Source organism: Mus musculus, chromosome 4 (genome assembly GCF_000001635.26).
Source record: "Mus musculus strain C57BL/6J chromosome 4, GRCm38.p6 C57BL/6J".
Classification (NCBI taxonomy): Eukaryota; Metazoa; Chordata; class Mammalia; order Rodentia; family Muridae; genus Mus; species Mus musculus.
In genome coordinates this window covers 144,354,439-144,372,260 of record NC_000070.6, presented here as the reverse complement: position 1 = coordinate 144,372,260, position 17,822 = coordinate 144,354,439, and the positions used below count along the sequence as shown (strand labels likewise).

The following is a 17,822-nucleotide window of genomic DNA, read 5'->3' as shown; positions in this document are numbered from 1 at the left end:
AAGCTAGAGGGAATCAGATTCCATGGAATGGAGTTACATGGAGTTATGTGCTCTCATGTGGGTGCTGGGTACCCTATCTGACTCCTCTGCCAAAGCAGCAAGTGCTCTTAACCACTGAGTCATTTCTCTAGTCCCATTTAAAAAAAAAAAGATTCATTTTGTATTTGGGGCATGTTTGTGTGAGCATGCAGGTAGAGCTCTGATTTCTAGGCAAGCAAGGGCTACAGAATGAGATTCATATATAAAATCTGTGTATGTGACATGAATGCAGGTGCTAAAAGAGGCCAGAAAGCGTGTGTGGGGTGGTGGTGGTTGGGAGAATGGTCGGTAGGATGGGGCATGCCTATGCATATGAGTATCAACGCCCTTGAAGCCCAGAAGATGATAATGTACTTTGAAAGTAGTGCTGGACTTAACAAGCAGTTTTGAGACACCCGTAGGAACGCTGGGAGCCAAACGCTGGTCCTCTACTAGAGCAACAAGTGCATGAACTGCTAAGCCACCTGTGCTGTCACTCCCCTTTTTCCTTTAGTTTCTAATCTCCAAGAAGTAGCCTTTATTCACTTTTTTATGTGTGTGGGTGCTTGGTGCCCAACATGAGTGTGGAGATCAGGGAACACCTGGCATGAGGAGGTTCTTTTCCTACCTTGTGTGTCACGGGGATTGAAACAAGTCATTAGTCTAGACAGCAAGTATGTTTTCCTGCTGTGCCATCTCCCGACCCACAAATTCTTTTAAAATAATGCTTGTATTTTTAAAATTTGTCCTTTGCGATTTCCATGCATGGAAGGTAACATTCTTTGACCATCATCACTACCACCCACTTCCTCCCAACTTTTTCGACCCCTTCCCCAACACATTTTCCATCTTCTCAACTTCACTCCCTTAAAAAAAAAAAAAAAAAGACACAGCCCTGGGAAGACAGAGAGTTCAGAGGTTAAGAACACTTGCTGTACTTGCGAAGTACTCAGGTTCTGTTACCAATGTGAACCTGATGATTCATAATGTCCAGTTCCATGGGACTCAGCATCCTCTTCTGGACTCCATGGGTTCTAGGCACACATACGAATCTCATGTTTTGTGTAGAAATAAAACACTAATGCACAGTGAATCCAATTATTGTTACCTGTAATAACATTTGTATGGGGCCATCCACTGGATCTTGGCCAAGCAGATGTTTAAAGAAAAGTGAGTCTCCTTTACTCTGTAACCATCATGCCAATAGTTCTACCACTAAGGGTAGGACTTACAGACACCTCTCTTATCTGTATGGAATGTCACTAGCTTTATCTCCTGTAACTGCTCATAAGTATAGCACCCATGGAACTGCATTTCACAGCACTCTATCCTACCTCCTAGGTCTGATGATTATCTGCTGTGATGTTCCTTAAAGGCAGGAGTATGCTAAAGTTATGCCACTTAGGAATAAGTGATTGGATCAGTTGAGTCTCATATTAACTGAAGCCCACTGCAAAGAGAAACTTCTGATCAATGTTCAGAGCAGCAATGTTCATGGCAACCAACAGATTGGGGAAAAAATCTTTACCAATACTACATCAAATAGAAGGCTAATATCCAATATATACAAAGAACTCAAGAAGTTAAGACTCCAGAGAATCAAATAACCTTATTAAAAATGTAGTACATAGCTAAACAAAGAATTCTCAACTGAGGAATATTGAATGGCCGAGAAGCACCTAAAGTAATGTTCAACATCCGTAGTCATCAGGGAAATGCAAATAAAATAACCTTGAGATTCCACCACACACCAATCAGAATGGCTAAAATAAAAAACCCGGGTGAAAGGAGATGCTGGCAAGGATGTGGAGATAGAGGAACACTCCTCCACTGCTGGTGGGATTGCAAGATGGTACAACCACTCGGAAATCAGTTTGGTGGTTCCTCAAAAAATTGGGCATAGTACTACCAGAGGATCCAGTAATACCACTCCAGAAGATGTTCCAACTTGTAATAAGGTCACATGCTCCACTGTGTTCATAGCAGCCATATTTATAATAGCCAGAAGCTGGAACGAACCCAGATGTCCCTCAACAGAGGAATGGATACAGAAAATGTGGTACATTTACACAATGGAGTACTACTCAGCTATTAAAGACAATGAATTCATGAAGTTATTAGGCAAATAGATGGAACTAGAAAATATCATCCTTAGTGAGGTAACCCAATCACAAAAGAACACACATGATATGCATTTACTGATAAGTGTATATTAGCTCAAGTGCTCCAAATACTCAAGATACAATTCACTGACCACATGAAGCTCAAGAAGAAGGAAGACTAAAGTGTAGGTCCTTCTGTCCTTCTTAGAAGGAGAACAAAATATTTACAGGAGCAAATATCGAGATAAAGTATAGAATAGAGACTGAAGGAAAGGCCTTCCCCAGACTGTCCCACCTGGGGATTCATCCTATATACAGTCACCAAACCCATACACTATTGTGGATGCCAAGAAGTGCATGCTGAAAGAAGCCTGATATGGCTGTCTCCTGAATTGTCTTGCCAGAGCCTTACAAATACAGAGGCAAATGCTTGAAGCCAACCATTGGACTGCATGTGGGCTCACCAATAGAGAAATTAGAGAAAGGACTGAAGGAGATGAAGGGATTTGCAACCCCAAAGGAAGAACAACAATATCAACCAACCAGATGCCCCCAGAGCTCCCAGGGAGTAAGCCATCAACCAAGGAGATCCAGCTGCATATGTAGCCGAGGATGGCCTTGTCATGCATCAATGGGAGGAGAGGTCCTTGGTCCTATGAAGGCTCCATAGATGCCCCAGTATAGGTGAATCGAGGCCAGGCATTTGTGAGTGGGTGGGTGGGTGGAGGAATACCCTCATAGAAGCATGGGGAGGATGGCACAAGGGGTTTCTTGGGGGAGGGCCTAGGAAAGGGATAACATTTTAAATGTAAATAAAGAAAATATCCATTAAAAAAAATCGGGCTGGAGAGATGGTTCAGAGGTTAAGAGCACTGACTGTTCTTCCAAAGGTCCAGAGTTAAAATTCCAGCAACCACATGGTGGCTCACAACCATCCGTAATGAGATCTGACACCCTCTTCTGGTGCATCTGAAGACAGCTACAGTGTTCTTAGATATAATAATAAATAAATATTTTTTTAAAAAAATTTAAGCTGGGCGTGGTGGCACACGCCTTTAATCCTAGCACTTGGGAGGCAGAGGCAGGAGGATTTCTGAGTTCAAGGCCAGCCTGGTCTACAAAGTGAGTTCCAGGACAGCCAGGGCTATACAGAGAAATCCTGTCTAAAAAAACAAAACACAAACAAACAAAAATTTTAAAAAAGAGCATACATTCAAGTGATATCGCTGAACATACATAGCAAGATGTGATAAGACCAGGAACAAATCATCAAGGCAACCTAATAGGAGGAAAAGGCAGAAGATTCAGAAACACCCCACTCTCAGTATTAGGTGTCCCACAAAAGTCCCAAGCTAAATAACCACATTATGTATGTAGAGGGCATAGCTCAGATCCATGTAGGCTCCATGAATGCCACTTCAGTCTCTGTGAGCCCCTATGTGCTCTTCTTAGTTGATTCTGTAGACCATGTTCTCCTGGTATCCTAAACCTCTGTGGCTCCTACAATCCTTCCTACCCATCTTCCATGGGGTACCCAGAGCTCTTTCTAGTGTTTGAATGTATTTTACATTTGCTCCCATCAGCTGCCAGAGGAAATATCTGTGATGATAATTGGTCTAGGCACAAATCCTAGTCTCTGAGCCACTTAGATTCTGGTTCCTGGTCATTCATGTACTGTTGGTCATGGGCTCCCTCTCATGGTTTGGGCCCCAAGTTACACCAGTCATTGATTGGCTACTTCCACATGCTCTGGACCACCATTGCCCCAGCACATCTTGCAGGTACAAAAAAGTATGTGTCAAAGGTTTTGTGGATGTTCCTCTGTTCCAGTCACAGCACTGGGAGCCTTACCAGGTTATTGAAGATTGCTCATTTAGTCTCCATATCATCCATTACTAGAAGTCCTGCTAGGGTCACCAGCAGGATCCAGGAAGTTTCCACTGCTCTAGGTTTCCACACTATTAAATACCCCCTATTCTAGTCCCATCACTATTCTTTCCCTCCTCACCTGATCCCCCATGTTCCCATGTCCACCTGCCCCCAACCCACCCAAAAAGGCTATTCTATTTTCCCTTTCCAGGGCGATCCATGCCTCTTGGCAGAGCCCTCCTTATTACTTAGCTCCTGTGAAAATGTGCATTGTAGTGTGAGTATCCTTAACAGCTAATATACACTTATAAGCAAGTACATACCCGTGTTGTCTTTCTGAGTCTGGGTTGCCTCATTCTGGAGGATTGTTTTCTAGTTCTATCCATTTGTCTGCAAAATTCATGATGTCATATTTTCTCTTTCTTTCTTACTTCCATTCATTCTTTTCTTCTATTTCTGTTCCATTCATTCATTTATTTAAGACAGAGGTTTTTTTTTCTGTATGTATATAGCATTGGCTGCTCTGGAACTCATTCTGGAGACCAGGCTGGCCTAGAAATTGCTTCCCAAGTGCTGGAACTCATATATCTAGCTTCATATGTAGCAGAAGATGGCCTAGTAGGCCATCATTGGGAGGGGAGGCCTTTGGTCTTGCGAAGATCATATTCCCCAGTACAGGGGAATGCCAGGACCAAGAAGCAGGAGTGGGTGGGTTGGGGAGCAGGGTTGGAGGAGGGTATAGGGGACTTTCAGGATAGCATTTGAAATGTAAATAAAGAAAATACCTAATAAAAAAATAAAGGTAAGAACCACCACCACACTACTGATATTTTTTAAAATTTATTTATTTATTATATATAAGTACACTGTAGCTGTCTTTAGACACTTTCTTCTTGCTCCAGTCCCGCTCGCTCTGGCCTAACGATTATTTACTGTATACATATAATAGTGCACTGTAGCTGTCTTCAGACACCCCAGAAGAGGGCATTAGATCTCATTACAGATGGTTGTGAGCTACCATGTGGTTGCTGGGATTTGAATTCAGGACCTTCAGAAGAGCAGTCAGTTCTCCTAACTGCTGAGACATGTAACTCACAGATCCATCTGCCTCTGCCTCCCCAGTTAAGGATTAAAGGGATACATCATTGTGCCTGCATAAACTCCTTTTTTTAAAAAAAATCTATTTAATTATCATCCATGATAGTGAATTTCTAAAAGAATTTTTCATATGCCCCTGTGCTCCTGCTGCCTCAGCCTTCAGAGTAGCTGAGATTACAGGCTTTTGCCAACAGGCCTTGTTCTTCCTTGGTCTAATGCTGGTATCATGTCCTTGACTCAAGTCATTATTTTGGTTTTATTTTTATTTCAAGACATGGTCTTAATCTGTAGTCCAGGCTGGTCTTGAATTCTGGATTCTCCTGCCTCTACCTCCTATGTGCTGGGATTGTGGGCATGTGTCACTATGCTTGGCTTGATACAGCTTAACTTGGATGTTTGGGAGGTCAATCTGTGCCCTTTTCTGTTAAGTAGTTTTATATAATATGGTGTCTTTCAGCCTTGAAGTGGCTCCATTTCATAAGTGCAGGTTACTTCATTTGTGTTCAAAAGCTATGATTGAATAATTGGTCTTATCTGTGAGTAAACTTATCTTCAGTGACACTTGAAATGCTGCCACCCATGAGCTGAGCAAATTGGATCAGGAATATATGGGTTGTTGGGCCTTGTGCAGAGATGATTTTAAATATTTATGTGTACTTTTTTTTGTATCATTGTTTTCTGCCGCAGACCCTCTGGGCCCCTTTGTCTGCGTGGAACGAGTCTCTAGTCTCGGGTGGGCAAAGTGTCGGATGAATGACAGACAGATGCACACAGGAGAGGTTGTGTAGAATCTGAATGTAATTTGTTAAATCGAGCATCAAACTTTTTATACAGAAGACAATAAGGAAGTTGGGTGACATACCAGCAAGGTACAAAGAGGTTACTGGATTCTAACGTAAAACAGAGGAATACAAACACAGAAGGTCTAACAGGAACCACCTGGGATAGAATTCATTGTTAACAACTGGGATCAGCAAGGGCTCCACTTAAGATTCACTTAATCTTAGAAGCCAGGGTGTGAGGTTCTTCCCCTTGCCATAGTTCCTATTTTAGTCTATTGTATAGTCCACCTTCCCCTTAGGCCATTGTAAATACGTGTGTATGGGTGTAACTCAGCTATAGTCTTAGAAGCCAGGTGTGAGGTCTTTACTCTCCTAGGACAAGGGCTTTCACACCCAAGTCATGGTTCTAACTAGGGAGTTCCGTTCTAGCTAACCATCTCACGAATAATGCAATACTCTAAAACCACAGCCCTCTCTACTTCTTAAACCATTGTAAATACCTGCATATGGGAGCAACTTGGCTTTTATTCTAAGTAATAGTGTAGTACCAGAGGCTATTCTGAATGTCACTGAATAGCAACATTCTTCCTGAATTCCAAGCCCATAGTCTTGCTCAAGACGTTCTAGGACTGTTGGAACACTGGCTTTAGCTATGTCAGAATTCAATCTTAAAAGGCACTTATAATAGGATAATACTAAAAGAGAGGACGTGGATCCATACGCTAGACTAACCGGGAATGGAAATTAATGTATGGGTTAGAGAGAACGCCAGATTCCAGGAGCGAGTTTCCATGAAACTCTTTTGCCTCTCGAGTAGCTTCCAAGCCTCAGTCTGTCAAGCTGACTTGATCTGAGAGCTTGGCAGTTTTCTTTATTACATTTGTGCATAAGAACTACTCTGAAGTCGGCCTCATTTTTTAAGGCCTTCAAATTCCAGGACTTGCAAATTGATTGGTATAGGTCAACATATATATGGAGACTAGTGGCCATAGTCTACCCAAAGAAGTAAGCTCTAGGTTCAGTGAGAGACCCTGTTTCAAAAAAGCTTAGGTGGAGAAAAAAATGTAGACCTCTGAAGTCCACATAGGCATTGAAACATGCACACTGCCCACACTCAAACCCTTCCTCGAGCACAGAAAACTTTATTAAATGATGCTAAGCAGCCGGGTGTGGTGGCACACACCTTTAATAATCCCAGCACTTGGGAGGCAGAGGCAGGCAGATTTCTGAGTTCGAGGCTACCCTGGTCTACAGAGTGGGTTCCAGGACAGTTAGAGCTATACAGAGAAACCCTGTCTCAAAAAAACAAAAACAAAACCAAAAAAGATGCTAAGCATTGTAGTGAATAGCTGTGTTCCCATAATGGTGAGGCAGAAAGATCATAAGTTTAAGACTAGCGTGAGGCCAGAGAGCATTCTCAAGTCTCCATTTAAAACATACTAAGGATTTTTATAACACATATTTACTAAACACATACGGCTACATGCCAAAGGAAGTGCTAGCCGGCTTAGGAAAGAGTCTCCATCATAGCACAGATGCCTTCTCTGAACCAAGGTTCCTGGCATGAGCATCATGTGTTGTGTAACTACTGAGCCATCTTTCAGGACCCCTTTAGTGCACGAGTTTTACTTTTGCTCACATTATACTTGGGGAGGGGTGCTTCTGAGTTTCTCATGTTTTATGGAAATCATCATTCACCTACAGTGCTGGGACTACTACTATATAGTTTTAATTTTATTTTGTGGATACCTGCACTTTACATAGCATACCCACTGTTGAAGGATCATGGAGGTGAAAGGTCAACTTTGGGAGTCAGTGCTCCCTGCTTCCATCATGTGGGTCTCATGCATGGATCAACGTCAGACTGGTAAGATTGGCTACAGTTATCCTTTGCATGTTGAGCAATCTTGGCTACACATATTTTAAAATAAACATAATAATGAGGAAAAAATAACAAAAGGTGTGGTATTATTATTATTATTATTTATTGCTACATGAACATTCAGTCACAAAGAAACACAATGGCTAGGTTCAGGAATCATGAACAAATTAGAGTTCCCCACTGGACATTTATAATGCAATCCTTCAGGGGAGGACAGGGACTTGTCTATCTCCTAGAGATCTTTATATGTAGGTGGCCAACAGAGCTTGGGGGCCCCTAATGAATAGCGTCCTACAGTGAGGTTGCCTGCAAGCTGAGCATGGTGGCATTTATCAGTGACTTCAGCAATCATGGAGAAGAGAAAAGCATGAGTTCAAGTCCAGCATGAGCTAATATGACACTGTTAAGTAGAAAGAAAGACTGGAAGAATATCCTTTAGAGAGAGAACACACCGTTCCCATCTATTCCTGGACAAATCCACATTTTGAAATGCACAACTGTATGATTCCATTAGTCATTTCTCCTCACAGGTCCACTCTCTAGATGTCACAGTCAGCCCCTTTGTCTCCAATACATTGATCAATGTCAGAAGACATGTGTTCAGGAACCCCTTGATCATAGACTTGTCCTTAGACTTTCATTTCTCAGTTACCAAACGCATCCTTCTCCTATTTACTGGCAACAATGGCAAAGTCTGGTCTCCAGACCATATGTACAGCGCTGTGAACATATAAGGCATAACTGAGAGGCAAAACAGATAGAGTGGGGCTGCCTAACAGTGCGAAGTATGTTCATGAGCTCAGAAGAGAGCTGGACAAATCTCTCTGCTCTAAGAACAAAACCGGTTTCATAGCATTCCAGAGGAGCAGGATAAAGCTCCATGATCAGCTGGCTTAGGTTGGCTGTGTGATGCAGAAGGTTCATTAGGACAGACGTGGAGATGTCATTGTCACAGAAGTTGACCTCGATGAGCTGAGAGCACTTATTCAGGGCAGGGATAAAAGCGATGACCTGAGAGTCTGTCATCCTACAATGTTCTAATTCCAAGGTCTTCAGAGTGTTTGCAACGTTTTCTAGGAAAATCCCAAGAGGCACAAGACTCAGATCATGCAAAATGATACCTGCCAAATGCAGATGTTTGAGATGATGGAGACTCTGACACTGGGCAAAGGACTCCATGTCTGACTGTGAGTACTTGCAGAGAGCCATTGACAGGAACTCCAGCGGAGTCTTCAGACACCTAAGGAGAGACTAGAGGGTTAGTTTGGTATAGAATGACAAGGCTAATCTAGAGTAGGAGAGACCACATGTCGTGAGTCACTGTCACCACAGGATGGTAGTGAGCATCCAGTGCAACCTGTTTGAGTCAGCCAACTCAAGTCCCATTTCTAGGCTGTGACCAGTCACCATCATGATAAGACTTGATCCTTATTGTTACATCTACCATGGCCCCTAGTCTATATGGGAAACAGAAAATGTTTGCTGTGGAATCAGAAAGAATTCTTCCTCCTTCCTTACCCGAGCAATTCATTCATGTGGCCAGTGAGAAAGTAGAGGCCAGCCAGGGCGAGATGCTGGAGACTGTTGAGTTTGGAGAACTGAGAAATGAACTTGGTGACGCTCTTCTCCTGTATGTCTGTTGACGTATGTAGAAAAGTGAAGAGTTTCTCGTGGACTAGTGTTAGATGGAGTTTACGAAGATTTTTCATCTGACCAAGGCAAGGTGCAAAGCATGCCAGTGTGGACAGAGTCCAGCCTGTATTCAATTCCAACTCCTCAATGCAATATGGTTGGAAAATCTGCAAGATCTTCCTGACAGTGTGCATAGCCAATCCCCTAATCTGCAATTTCACACAGCACAGGTTCAGGGAAGCTCTTCTCTCCTGTGCCCACTGCAAGAAGTAAGTTTGATGTTCCTCTAGATCAAACTGAAGGTGTAGGTCAGTAACCACCTTTAAACGTCTCCTCAGTGCATATCTATGAGGGTGTGTTGCTTTCTGCTTTTGACACACTGTCTCTGCTGAGCTGTCTTCATCCTCTGGTCCAGCTGAAACATCCCAGAAGTGATGGTGCACATTTCTCAGGTCCAGCACTTGAAGCTTCCGCTTGCTGTGGGTGAAACAGATAGAAATGTAGGAAGATACAAAAGACCAAAAACATTAGCCAGCTTTTTCTAGGCATCTTTCTTGTCAGCTGTTCACTGTTCTGCTCTGTCTCCCACAGATTTAAGTTTCCAGTACTGGGTCTCCACATAGCAACTCAAGCCTTCTGGGCAAGGGCTCTCTGCCTTAACTGATTCTGGAGATCTGCCCTGCTTCCTCCATTTATTACTCTGAACTTCCACTGATCCTATATCTATTACTCAGGAGAGACACAGGACCGTGTAGCTACATGGGCTCTAAGCTGTACTTCATAATTAATGGATATTTGTTACCAGGATTCAACAACTGTCCAGGACACTGTAGCTCTTCAAGATGATACCAACATAAACCTCTGTTCTACCTTTGACCTCTTTTTCCATGAGCCCAGATGTCCTTCTCCTTATACTTAAATGTAAGCCACTTGTCATTACATAATTCTTGTTTACCTTGGGTGAAAATTTCCTGTCAGCTGCATGTCTACACCATCCAGCACAGCTTGCAATACTGTCATGTCAGGGATGTTCATCAGTGCCCCCACAGGGAGGCAAGGTAAAGGCCAGGCTCCCACCATTTCCTTCAGTATCTTCGTGTGTCTGCCAGTGAAGGCTGCCTTGAAGAGTGGTGGGAACAACTCCCTGGGCAGCTCCTGCAGAGCATTGATGGCCAAGGCTTCATTCTTCGCCAGGCTCTGTACTGCCAAGCTCAGGAGTGTGGGTGGAGCCTGGAAGCTCATCCTGATGCATCTGTACAATGAATAGACCTGTTGAAGCATCCAGAAATACAATGTTCAAGATTATCTTAGGAATCTTTAAATTCCTGCATCAAAGGAACCACCAAAGTGCCAGAATCCCTGCTTGGGCCACAGTGTGGAACTCAGTGTGTCCTGTTTCAAGATCTGGTGGTCACAAAGCCAAACCCTTATCACTCCCTACATATGGGGTCTCTTATAAGAATCTGCATAACTGCACAAATTAACCATTGACACATGAGGTAACTACCACTGGTCCTTGCTCCTCTGAATCTCATTCCCCTTTGGAAAGAGCAAGCAGTCTGATCAGCATCTATTTTGTGGCAAAACATGAATTGTTCACCTTTCTGCCTGTGAAGCCCCTCAAAGAAAGACATTGCCATTGGGTGGTGGTAACACATAACTTTGTTTTCAACACTCAAGAGGCAGAGGCAAAGAGTACTGTTAGTTTGAGGCCAGCTTAGTCTACAGAGCTAGTCTAGGACAACTAATGCTACACAAAGTAACCATGTATGGAAAACTAAAAGGGAAGGAAGGAAGGAAGGAAGGAAGGAAGGAAGGAAAGAAGGAAGGAAGGAAGGAAGGAAGAAAGAAAGAAAGAAAGAAAGAAAGAAAGAAAGAAAGAAAGAAAGAAAGAAAGAAAGAAAGAAAGAAAGAAAGAAAGAAAGAGTGCCCAAGGGTCTGGTAGGTAACTCAGCCAGACCCTGTCTGAAATGTAAAGCCAAACCAAGACTGATATCTTTCCTCAAAGCAACTCTAAAACCATGACTGAATGAGAGGACCCAGAAAGACTGAGTCTGAGGTGGTGATGCCAGTGCTTGGGGGCTACAAGGAAGGGCATTTCCCATATTGTATTGAGGTACAGGAAAAGAATGGCTTTAGGAAAAACATCTAGATTTGTATACTATTTAAAATACGGTATTGCATAGTGTGGAGGTTAGAGTGAAATTGAGCACACTTCCAAACCTCTGTAGTCTAAGCTTGCCCCGCCTCACCATGTTCCTAACTCTCCCTGGGAGGGTTAGACTATAAGTACCCAAAGAGCTGAAAGGGTTTGCAGCTTTATAGGAGGAACAACAATATAAACTAACTACTACCCCCAGAGCTCCTTGGGACTAAGCCACCAACCAAAGAAAACACATGGAGAGACTCGTATCTGTAGCTGCAATTGTAGCAAAGGATGGCCTAGTTGGTTATCAATTGGAGGAGAGGCCCTTGGTCTTGTGAACTTTCTATGCCCCAGTACAGGGGAATGCCAGGGCCAGGAATCGTGAGTGGGTAGGTTGGGTAGCAGGGGGATGGGTGAGGGGATAGGGGATTTTCAGAGAGGAAACTAGGAAAGGGGATAACATTTGAAATGTAAATAAAGAAAATATCTAATAAAAAAAAGGAATATTCAGTTTTAGCTACAACTCCTGGCTAGTGCACTTTGCTTTAAAATAGTACATAGATGCCAGGTGTGGTGGTAGGAGCCTCTAATATCAGCACTTCGGAGGAGGTGTAAGGAGGATTCTGGGGAAACCTAAGCTACATATTATACTTTCATTCCTGTCCGGGGGAGTAGATTTCAAATAAAATATGATAGGAAATGTCTTGATAGAGGTGGTTTGGTAGTAGGGTTTTTGGTGGTTTGAATATGGTTGGGTTTGTCTCCTGGGATTAAAGATATGTACCAAGACTTCTGGGCCTAAACTTTTCATGATCACTGTTCTTAAAAATCTAGATCAAAAGATTGTATCTTCCAGACTCAAGATCTGGATGACAAGCGTGCCTTCCATTTCTAGATTATAGTTCTTTCCAGATTTAAACTCCAAATTACTCCTTGTTCAACTGCAAATACAAATGGTAAGATTAGCTGAGTGGGATCTTGCCCTGAGATCACCACTTCCTTAAGCTCTTTATCTCCTTCAGCACAGGATTAAGTTCCATTTCATGTCCTGGTGTCCCTTTATTATTGCTTGTGTGTGTGTGTGTATGTGTGTGTGTGTGTGTGTGTGTGTATGTGTGTCTATTTCCTTTCTGAGCTTGCTATATTTGATTTTAAAAAAAATGCTCTTCGTGATAGAAAGGTAGAAGACAAAGTCTATGCTGGCCTTTGCTGATATTTCCTTTGTCAATGCAATTAATCTGATTCTCTTCACTTTAGTCTTAGCCTCAGGCAGTCTCTTCAGACAAAGTCAAAAGACAGCCACATTCTTCACAAAAACACCGCATACTATAATTCTTCTCCACTGAAACCTCTTATGCCAAGTCTGCACAGTTCAAATCCCTCTCAACAACCAACTCGTCCGTATTCCTACTAGGATAGCCTATTAAGCTCCACTGAAAACATTCCGTGATTTTCCAAATCCAAAGGCCTAAAATCCACACTCTTCCAAACAAAAGCATGGTCAGACTTATCACAACAATACCCTGGTAGCAACTTTGGATCTCTAGTTTTTGCTGCTGTGAATAGAAACCGTGAACAAGGCAACTCTTATCAAAACAACATTTAATTAGGTCTGGCTTACAACTTCAGAGGTTCCATCCATCGTCATCAAAATGGGAGCATGTCAGTGTCCAGGCAGGCATGGTTCAGGAGGAGCTGGGAGTTCTACATCTTCATTTGAAGACCACTTGTAGAAGACTGACTCCGATGTGGTTAGGAGGAGGGACAAAGGCACATTTCCTAATAGTGCTGCTCCCTGGACCAAGCTTATTTAAATGCCCCCAGGGTTTGATCCCATTAGACCAGTGCTCTAATATTGAGCCACTTTTATAGGTCATCTATTTGATTTTTTTTTAATTTAATGCATAGTCAAGGAATCTTTATGCAGCCATGTTCAGCCTGGAACTGGGATTATCTGTGCTCAGGGCTATAATTTTGTTTTTTTCCAGACAGGGTTTCTCTGTGTAGCCCTGGCTGTCCTGGAACTCACTTTGTAGACCAGGCTGGCCTTGAACTCAGAAATCCGCCTGTCTCTGCCTCCCGAGTGCTGGGATTAAAGGCGTGCACCACCACTACCAGCTAGGACTATAATTTTTGTTCCCAAGTGATGCTGGATCCCCTCTACAAGTTTTTTGTTTTGTTTTTGTTTGTTTGTTTGTTTTTATTCCAGTATTACACAATATCATGTCAAACAACCAAGGCTATATATAATAACACATTACTAAAGCTCCAGTTCTCAGAGTAGCTGAGACAGGTGGGTTGAATTACAAAACTATTAGTAGTTCACATACCTATGTGTAAGCTACAGTTAGGAGCAAAGTTCAATTCAACCAACTGCAAAGCCTTAATCGATGAAACATAGTTAAAGCAATTTCAAAGGATTTAAACTATAAGCAGATCCTATCTTGAATTGCCTATCTTGAATGAGCCTAGGAGGCTGTCCAGAGCCAGAAGAATCTGAAGTTCAAGACTAGCCTTTCCATTTGGGACACAGTCCCAAAAATACTCAAATGAACCTATTAACATGAAAGTTCCAATGCAATGTGGGTTTCTCAATAACACCAAACCTAATGTAATCATCACCACCACCGCCATCATCATCATTGGAGGGAGAGCAACCAGAATTTGCCCTATTTTTATTTTAAGCCCAGCATCTTGAAATGTCCAGACTGTGAGAGGCCTCCTGGTGGAGGAGAGTGATCAGTGACTTACCTGATCAGGATATCCGCATCTATTCTCTGCAGGGTCAGGCAGAAACTGTGCACTCCCAGACTCTGAGTGTCTTAACCCTTTTATACTTCTTTTTCTTTCACACCCACCTTACGTAGCTCCACCCCCTACCCGCCACCAGCACAAGATTCAATCTACTGGATCTTTATGATTGAATTTTTTTTTATTCAATCATAGTTATTTGTGTGAAGTCAAAAATAAAGTAAATTAGAAAGTGGAGAGTCAGGGCTGGAGAGATGGCTCAGTGATTAAGAGCACTGACTGCTCTTCTGGGGGTCCTGAGTTCAAATCCCAGCAACCACATGGTGGTTCAGAACCACCTATAATGAGATCTGATGCCTTCTTTGGGTGTGTCTGGAGACAGCTACAGTGTACTTACACATAATAATAAATAAATGAATCTTTAAAGAAAGAAAGAAAGTGAAGAGTCCACTGATTGAGTTGTTCATTGTGTGTTTACATACTCAAATGTGTGAGGGTTTTCGTGTGTGTGCTTTTTGAGTGTAAATATGCTATTTATTTCAGTTTCCATGATTCCTTTGCATGTGTATTTGAGTGTGTGTGTTTGTTTGAAGTTGACCTCAGTGGATCACTTCTGACAGAGTAAAACTTTATCATTGAGTTGTCTTACTGGACCCATGTAATTTAATCAGTAAGTTTATTATTTTTGTCAACAATTCACTTATTTTATTGGAGACTTGGTATGGCTTGAGAAAATGGATTATGGGAAGCTCTTCATGTAGATCAAATTGGCTATAAACAGAGTAATCCAGCTGCCTTTGCCTCCTGAGTGCTGAGATTATAAGTATGAGGCCTCATGACTGGTTGTTAAAGGTTTTTGTTTTTTAAATAGCCCAGAGTAGCATGTGATCAACTCATTTCGCAAAGCTGGCCAAGAACTTCCTTTGGCGTCTCTGGTACAACACCCAAGCAGGCTCAACACCAGATCTTCAATATGGTCATCTGAGAAATCAGGAAGAAATATCTGTCGGTCATTTTGTGATGCTTGTCACCCTGAGAAGCTGCCTGAGGGTGGATTGAGTCCCATCCCCTTGTGGTCACTGATTGAAGAGGAAGAGCAGCTTAATAGAGCTATGAGATCCACAGGTGCTCAGCCAGTACTCTCCTTACCCTATTCACACCTCCAGGATTCTGGACCTCCCCTTGGCAGCTTTTCTAGGGCTTTTTGTTGCTGTTGCCCAGACAGGTCCTAATGAATACCATCATAGAATTTGTTCTCCGATTAAAGCTTATGAAGAGCAGCATAGCAAGATGAGAAAGTAAAAATATAAAATATATGCTTTGAGTATTAAAGGGGCACCAGGAAGTGAAATGGAACTGAATCCTGTGTTCAAGGATATTGAATTGAATTAAGGGAGTAGTGACCTTGGGTCAAGATCTCACCCCAAAAATTTGAGTAGTGGTAATACAATCCTTTAATCCCAGGAGGCAAAGATAAGCAGATCTCTTGAATTCCCCACCAGCCTAGAACAAAGCAAGTTCTAGGTGAAAACAAACAAACAAACAAAGAACTTAAACACAGGTTTGGTGGAACACACCTTCAACCCCAGTGGTTAGGAAACATACATGCAGACCTCTGAGTTCAGACAGTCTATGAAGCACATTACAGGACAGTCAAGCTTACGAAGTGAAAAAGTGGCAAAACAGAAAGCTGGTGAAAATGTAATATAACTGAGATGCCAAAGCTTTTAAATTCAGACTCTGTTTTAGAGAACCTGACCTAAATTTGAACTCAGGTAGACTAGCATACTGGTATCTAACATTCATTTCCAAGTTGGCCCCCGGCAAAACCTGAGCCTAACTCCAGTCTCTAGGCTAATCCCCAACAAGAGCAGAGTTTCCAGGTTACAACTCAAACAAGATCAGTGTCACCTGATTATTCCCACAATCAACCTGCACCCAAGGTTACAAGCCCACCTCCTGTCTAATGGCCACCACTGCAGAAGGGAGCAGAAATCAAGTTTATGAAATGACTCCCAGTACCAGCCAATTATGTTAAATGCCACAGTGGCTTTCCAATTAGATGGTTGCACACATACTCTCTGTTTGCTGTTGACTATAATGCTTTACCCCAGTAGACATTCGGACTCCTCCACCACCAAAACCATCCTGGTGCATTGGCAGGGCCTGAGCAAACTCGAATAGAATAAAGAATCTTCTGTGAATTGCATCAGATTGGCTCCTGTGTGTCTTGGGAGATCACTAACATTTCCCTGGCACAACATTTTGGTGTGTTGGCCGGGAATTTCCCCATTGCCACAATACTATCCGTCTGGAGGGTCTTAAAGCTGGCAAAACTGGTCTAGGAGTTTGTGTTTTTATGTTTGTAGCACTGTGTTAAACTCCAAGCTTATTCCCTGTCTGAGAGCTGTAGTGTCTGAGCTTTCTGTGTGAGATCTGTAGAGTAGAATGGAGCAAGCTTGTCCAGAGGTAAATGTGGAACCCTTCCAGCTGTGCAGAGATGATTTATTTGTGTGGAACCTGGTGGCTTGTGTTGCCATGGTGATTGTTCTGGTTTGAGCAGTGCTGAGGAATCTATCTGAGTGTCAGAAATGTGATACTATGTGGTCTGAGCAGGCGAGTACTTGCAAAATCGTGCAAAAGCTTGTGACTTATGTGGTGGCTAATTTGTCTGAATGTTAGAAACTTTCTGTGAGATCTACAGAGTCTAAAGGAAGCTTGTTTCCATAGCCAGTTAGGATAGATGTATCTGGAAGCCAAGGAAGGCTACAGCAAGGCCAGAAGTCCTGAGTCTCGGTCTCGGGTACAAGTGGGCTCAGGTGTGCCAAGGTATGTCCACCAATTTGGTTATGTTTTTCTGGGTGTGTACCACTTTCTGTTTGTTTCTCATTTCTGCCTGAGAGAGAATAGTTTGGGCTTTTGTTTTAGATGTCATAGAGAGATCTATTTTTATGAGTGACGCTTTGTAGTTGTTTCTTGTTTCTGCTTGAATGACAGGGAAGGATACATCTTGGTGCTAGGACTCTGTGGAGATCACTCTGCACAGGGGAGAATGTGGACTACAGAAGCTAGCAGCTTCTGAGATAGGCGGGAACCACAGAGCTTCTGAGGTAGCCCCCTTTTCGGGCCCCAGACATCCAGGCACCTTTCCAGCCAGAGGATACATGTCCGCCCAGCCCAGGAAGGCATTGCCTGAGCATCGGTGGCAGACATCTTGGGTCTGGGACTCCGCTGAGAGTAGTCTGCACAGGAGAGAGTGTGGACTACAGAAGCTAACATCTTCTGGGACAGGCCGAAGCAACACAGCTTCTGGGTGGGACAGGTCCTGATTTGGGCCTTCATCTTCGGCCAGGAGGGAGGTCTGAATGCCAGATGTCTGTGCACCTTCCCTGTAAGAGGAGAGCTTGCTTGCAGAGAGTGCTCTGACCACTGAAACTAAGAAGAGAGAGCTAGTTTCACAGGTCTACTGATAGAGGCTAACAGAATCATGAGAGGAACAATCTCTAACCAGAGACAACCAAATCAACTAACTCCAGAGATTA

The 17,822-nt window shown here is 42.9% G+C and overlaps 1 protein-coding gene across 2 annotated transcripts; it reads right to left on the bottom strand.

Moving 5' to 3' along the window:
• Positions 1 to 7,841: 7,841 nt before the first annotated feature.
• On the bottom strand, positions 7,842 to 14,297 carry Pramel31 (PRAME like 31). 2 transcript variants are annotated; one of them, NM_001034101.2, is made up of 4 exons: positions 14,281 to 14,297; positions 10,339 to 10,652; positions 9,270 to 9,860; positions 7,842 to 8,991 (listed from the first exon to the last, which is right to left on the bottom strand). In NM_001034101.2, the coding sequence occupies exons 2-4, from the start codon at positions 10,623 to 10,625 to the stop codon at positions 8,424 to 8,426; spliced, it is 1,446 nt and encodes a 481-aa protein (NP_001029273.2). In that variant the 5' UTR covers positions 10,626 to 10,652; positions 14,281 to 14,297; the 3' UTR covers positions 7,842 to 8,423. The 2 variants fall into 2 exon arrangements, with proteins under 2 accessions (NP_001029273.2, XP_017175786.1); XM_017320297.1 differs by lacking the exon at positions 14,281 to 14,297 and having other exon boundaries at positions 8,424 to 8,991; positions 10,339 to 10,664.
• Between the last annotated feature and the right edge of the window lie 3,525 nt (positions 14,298 to 17,822).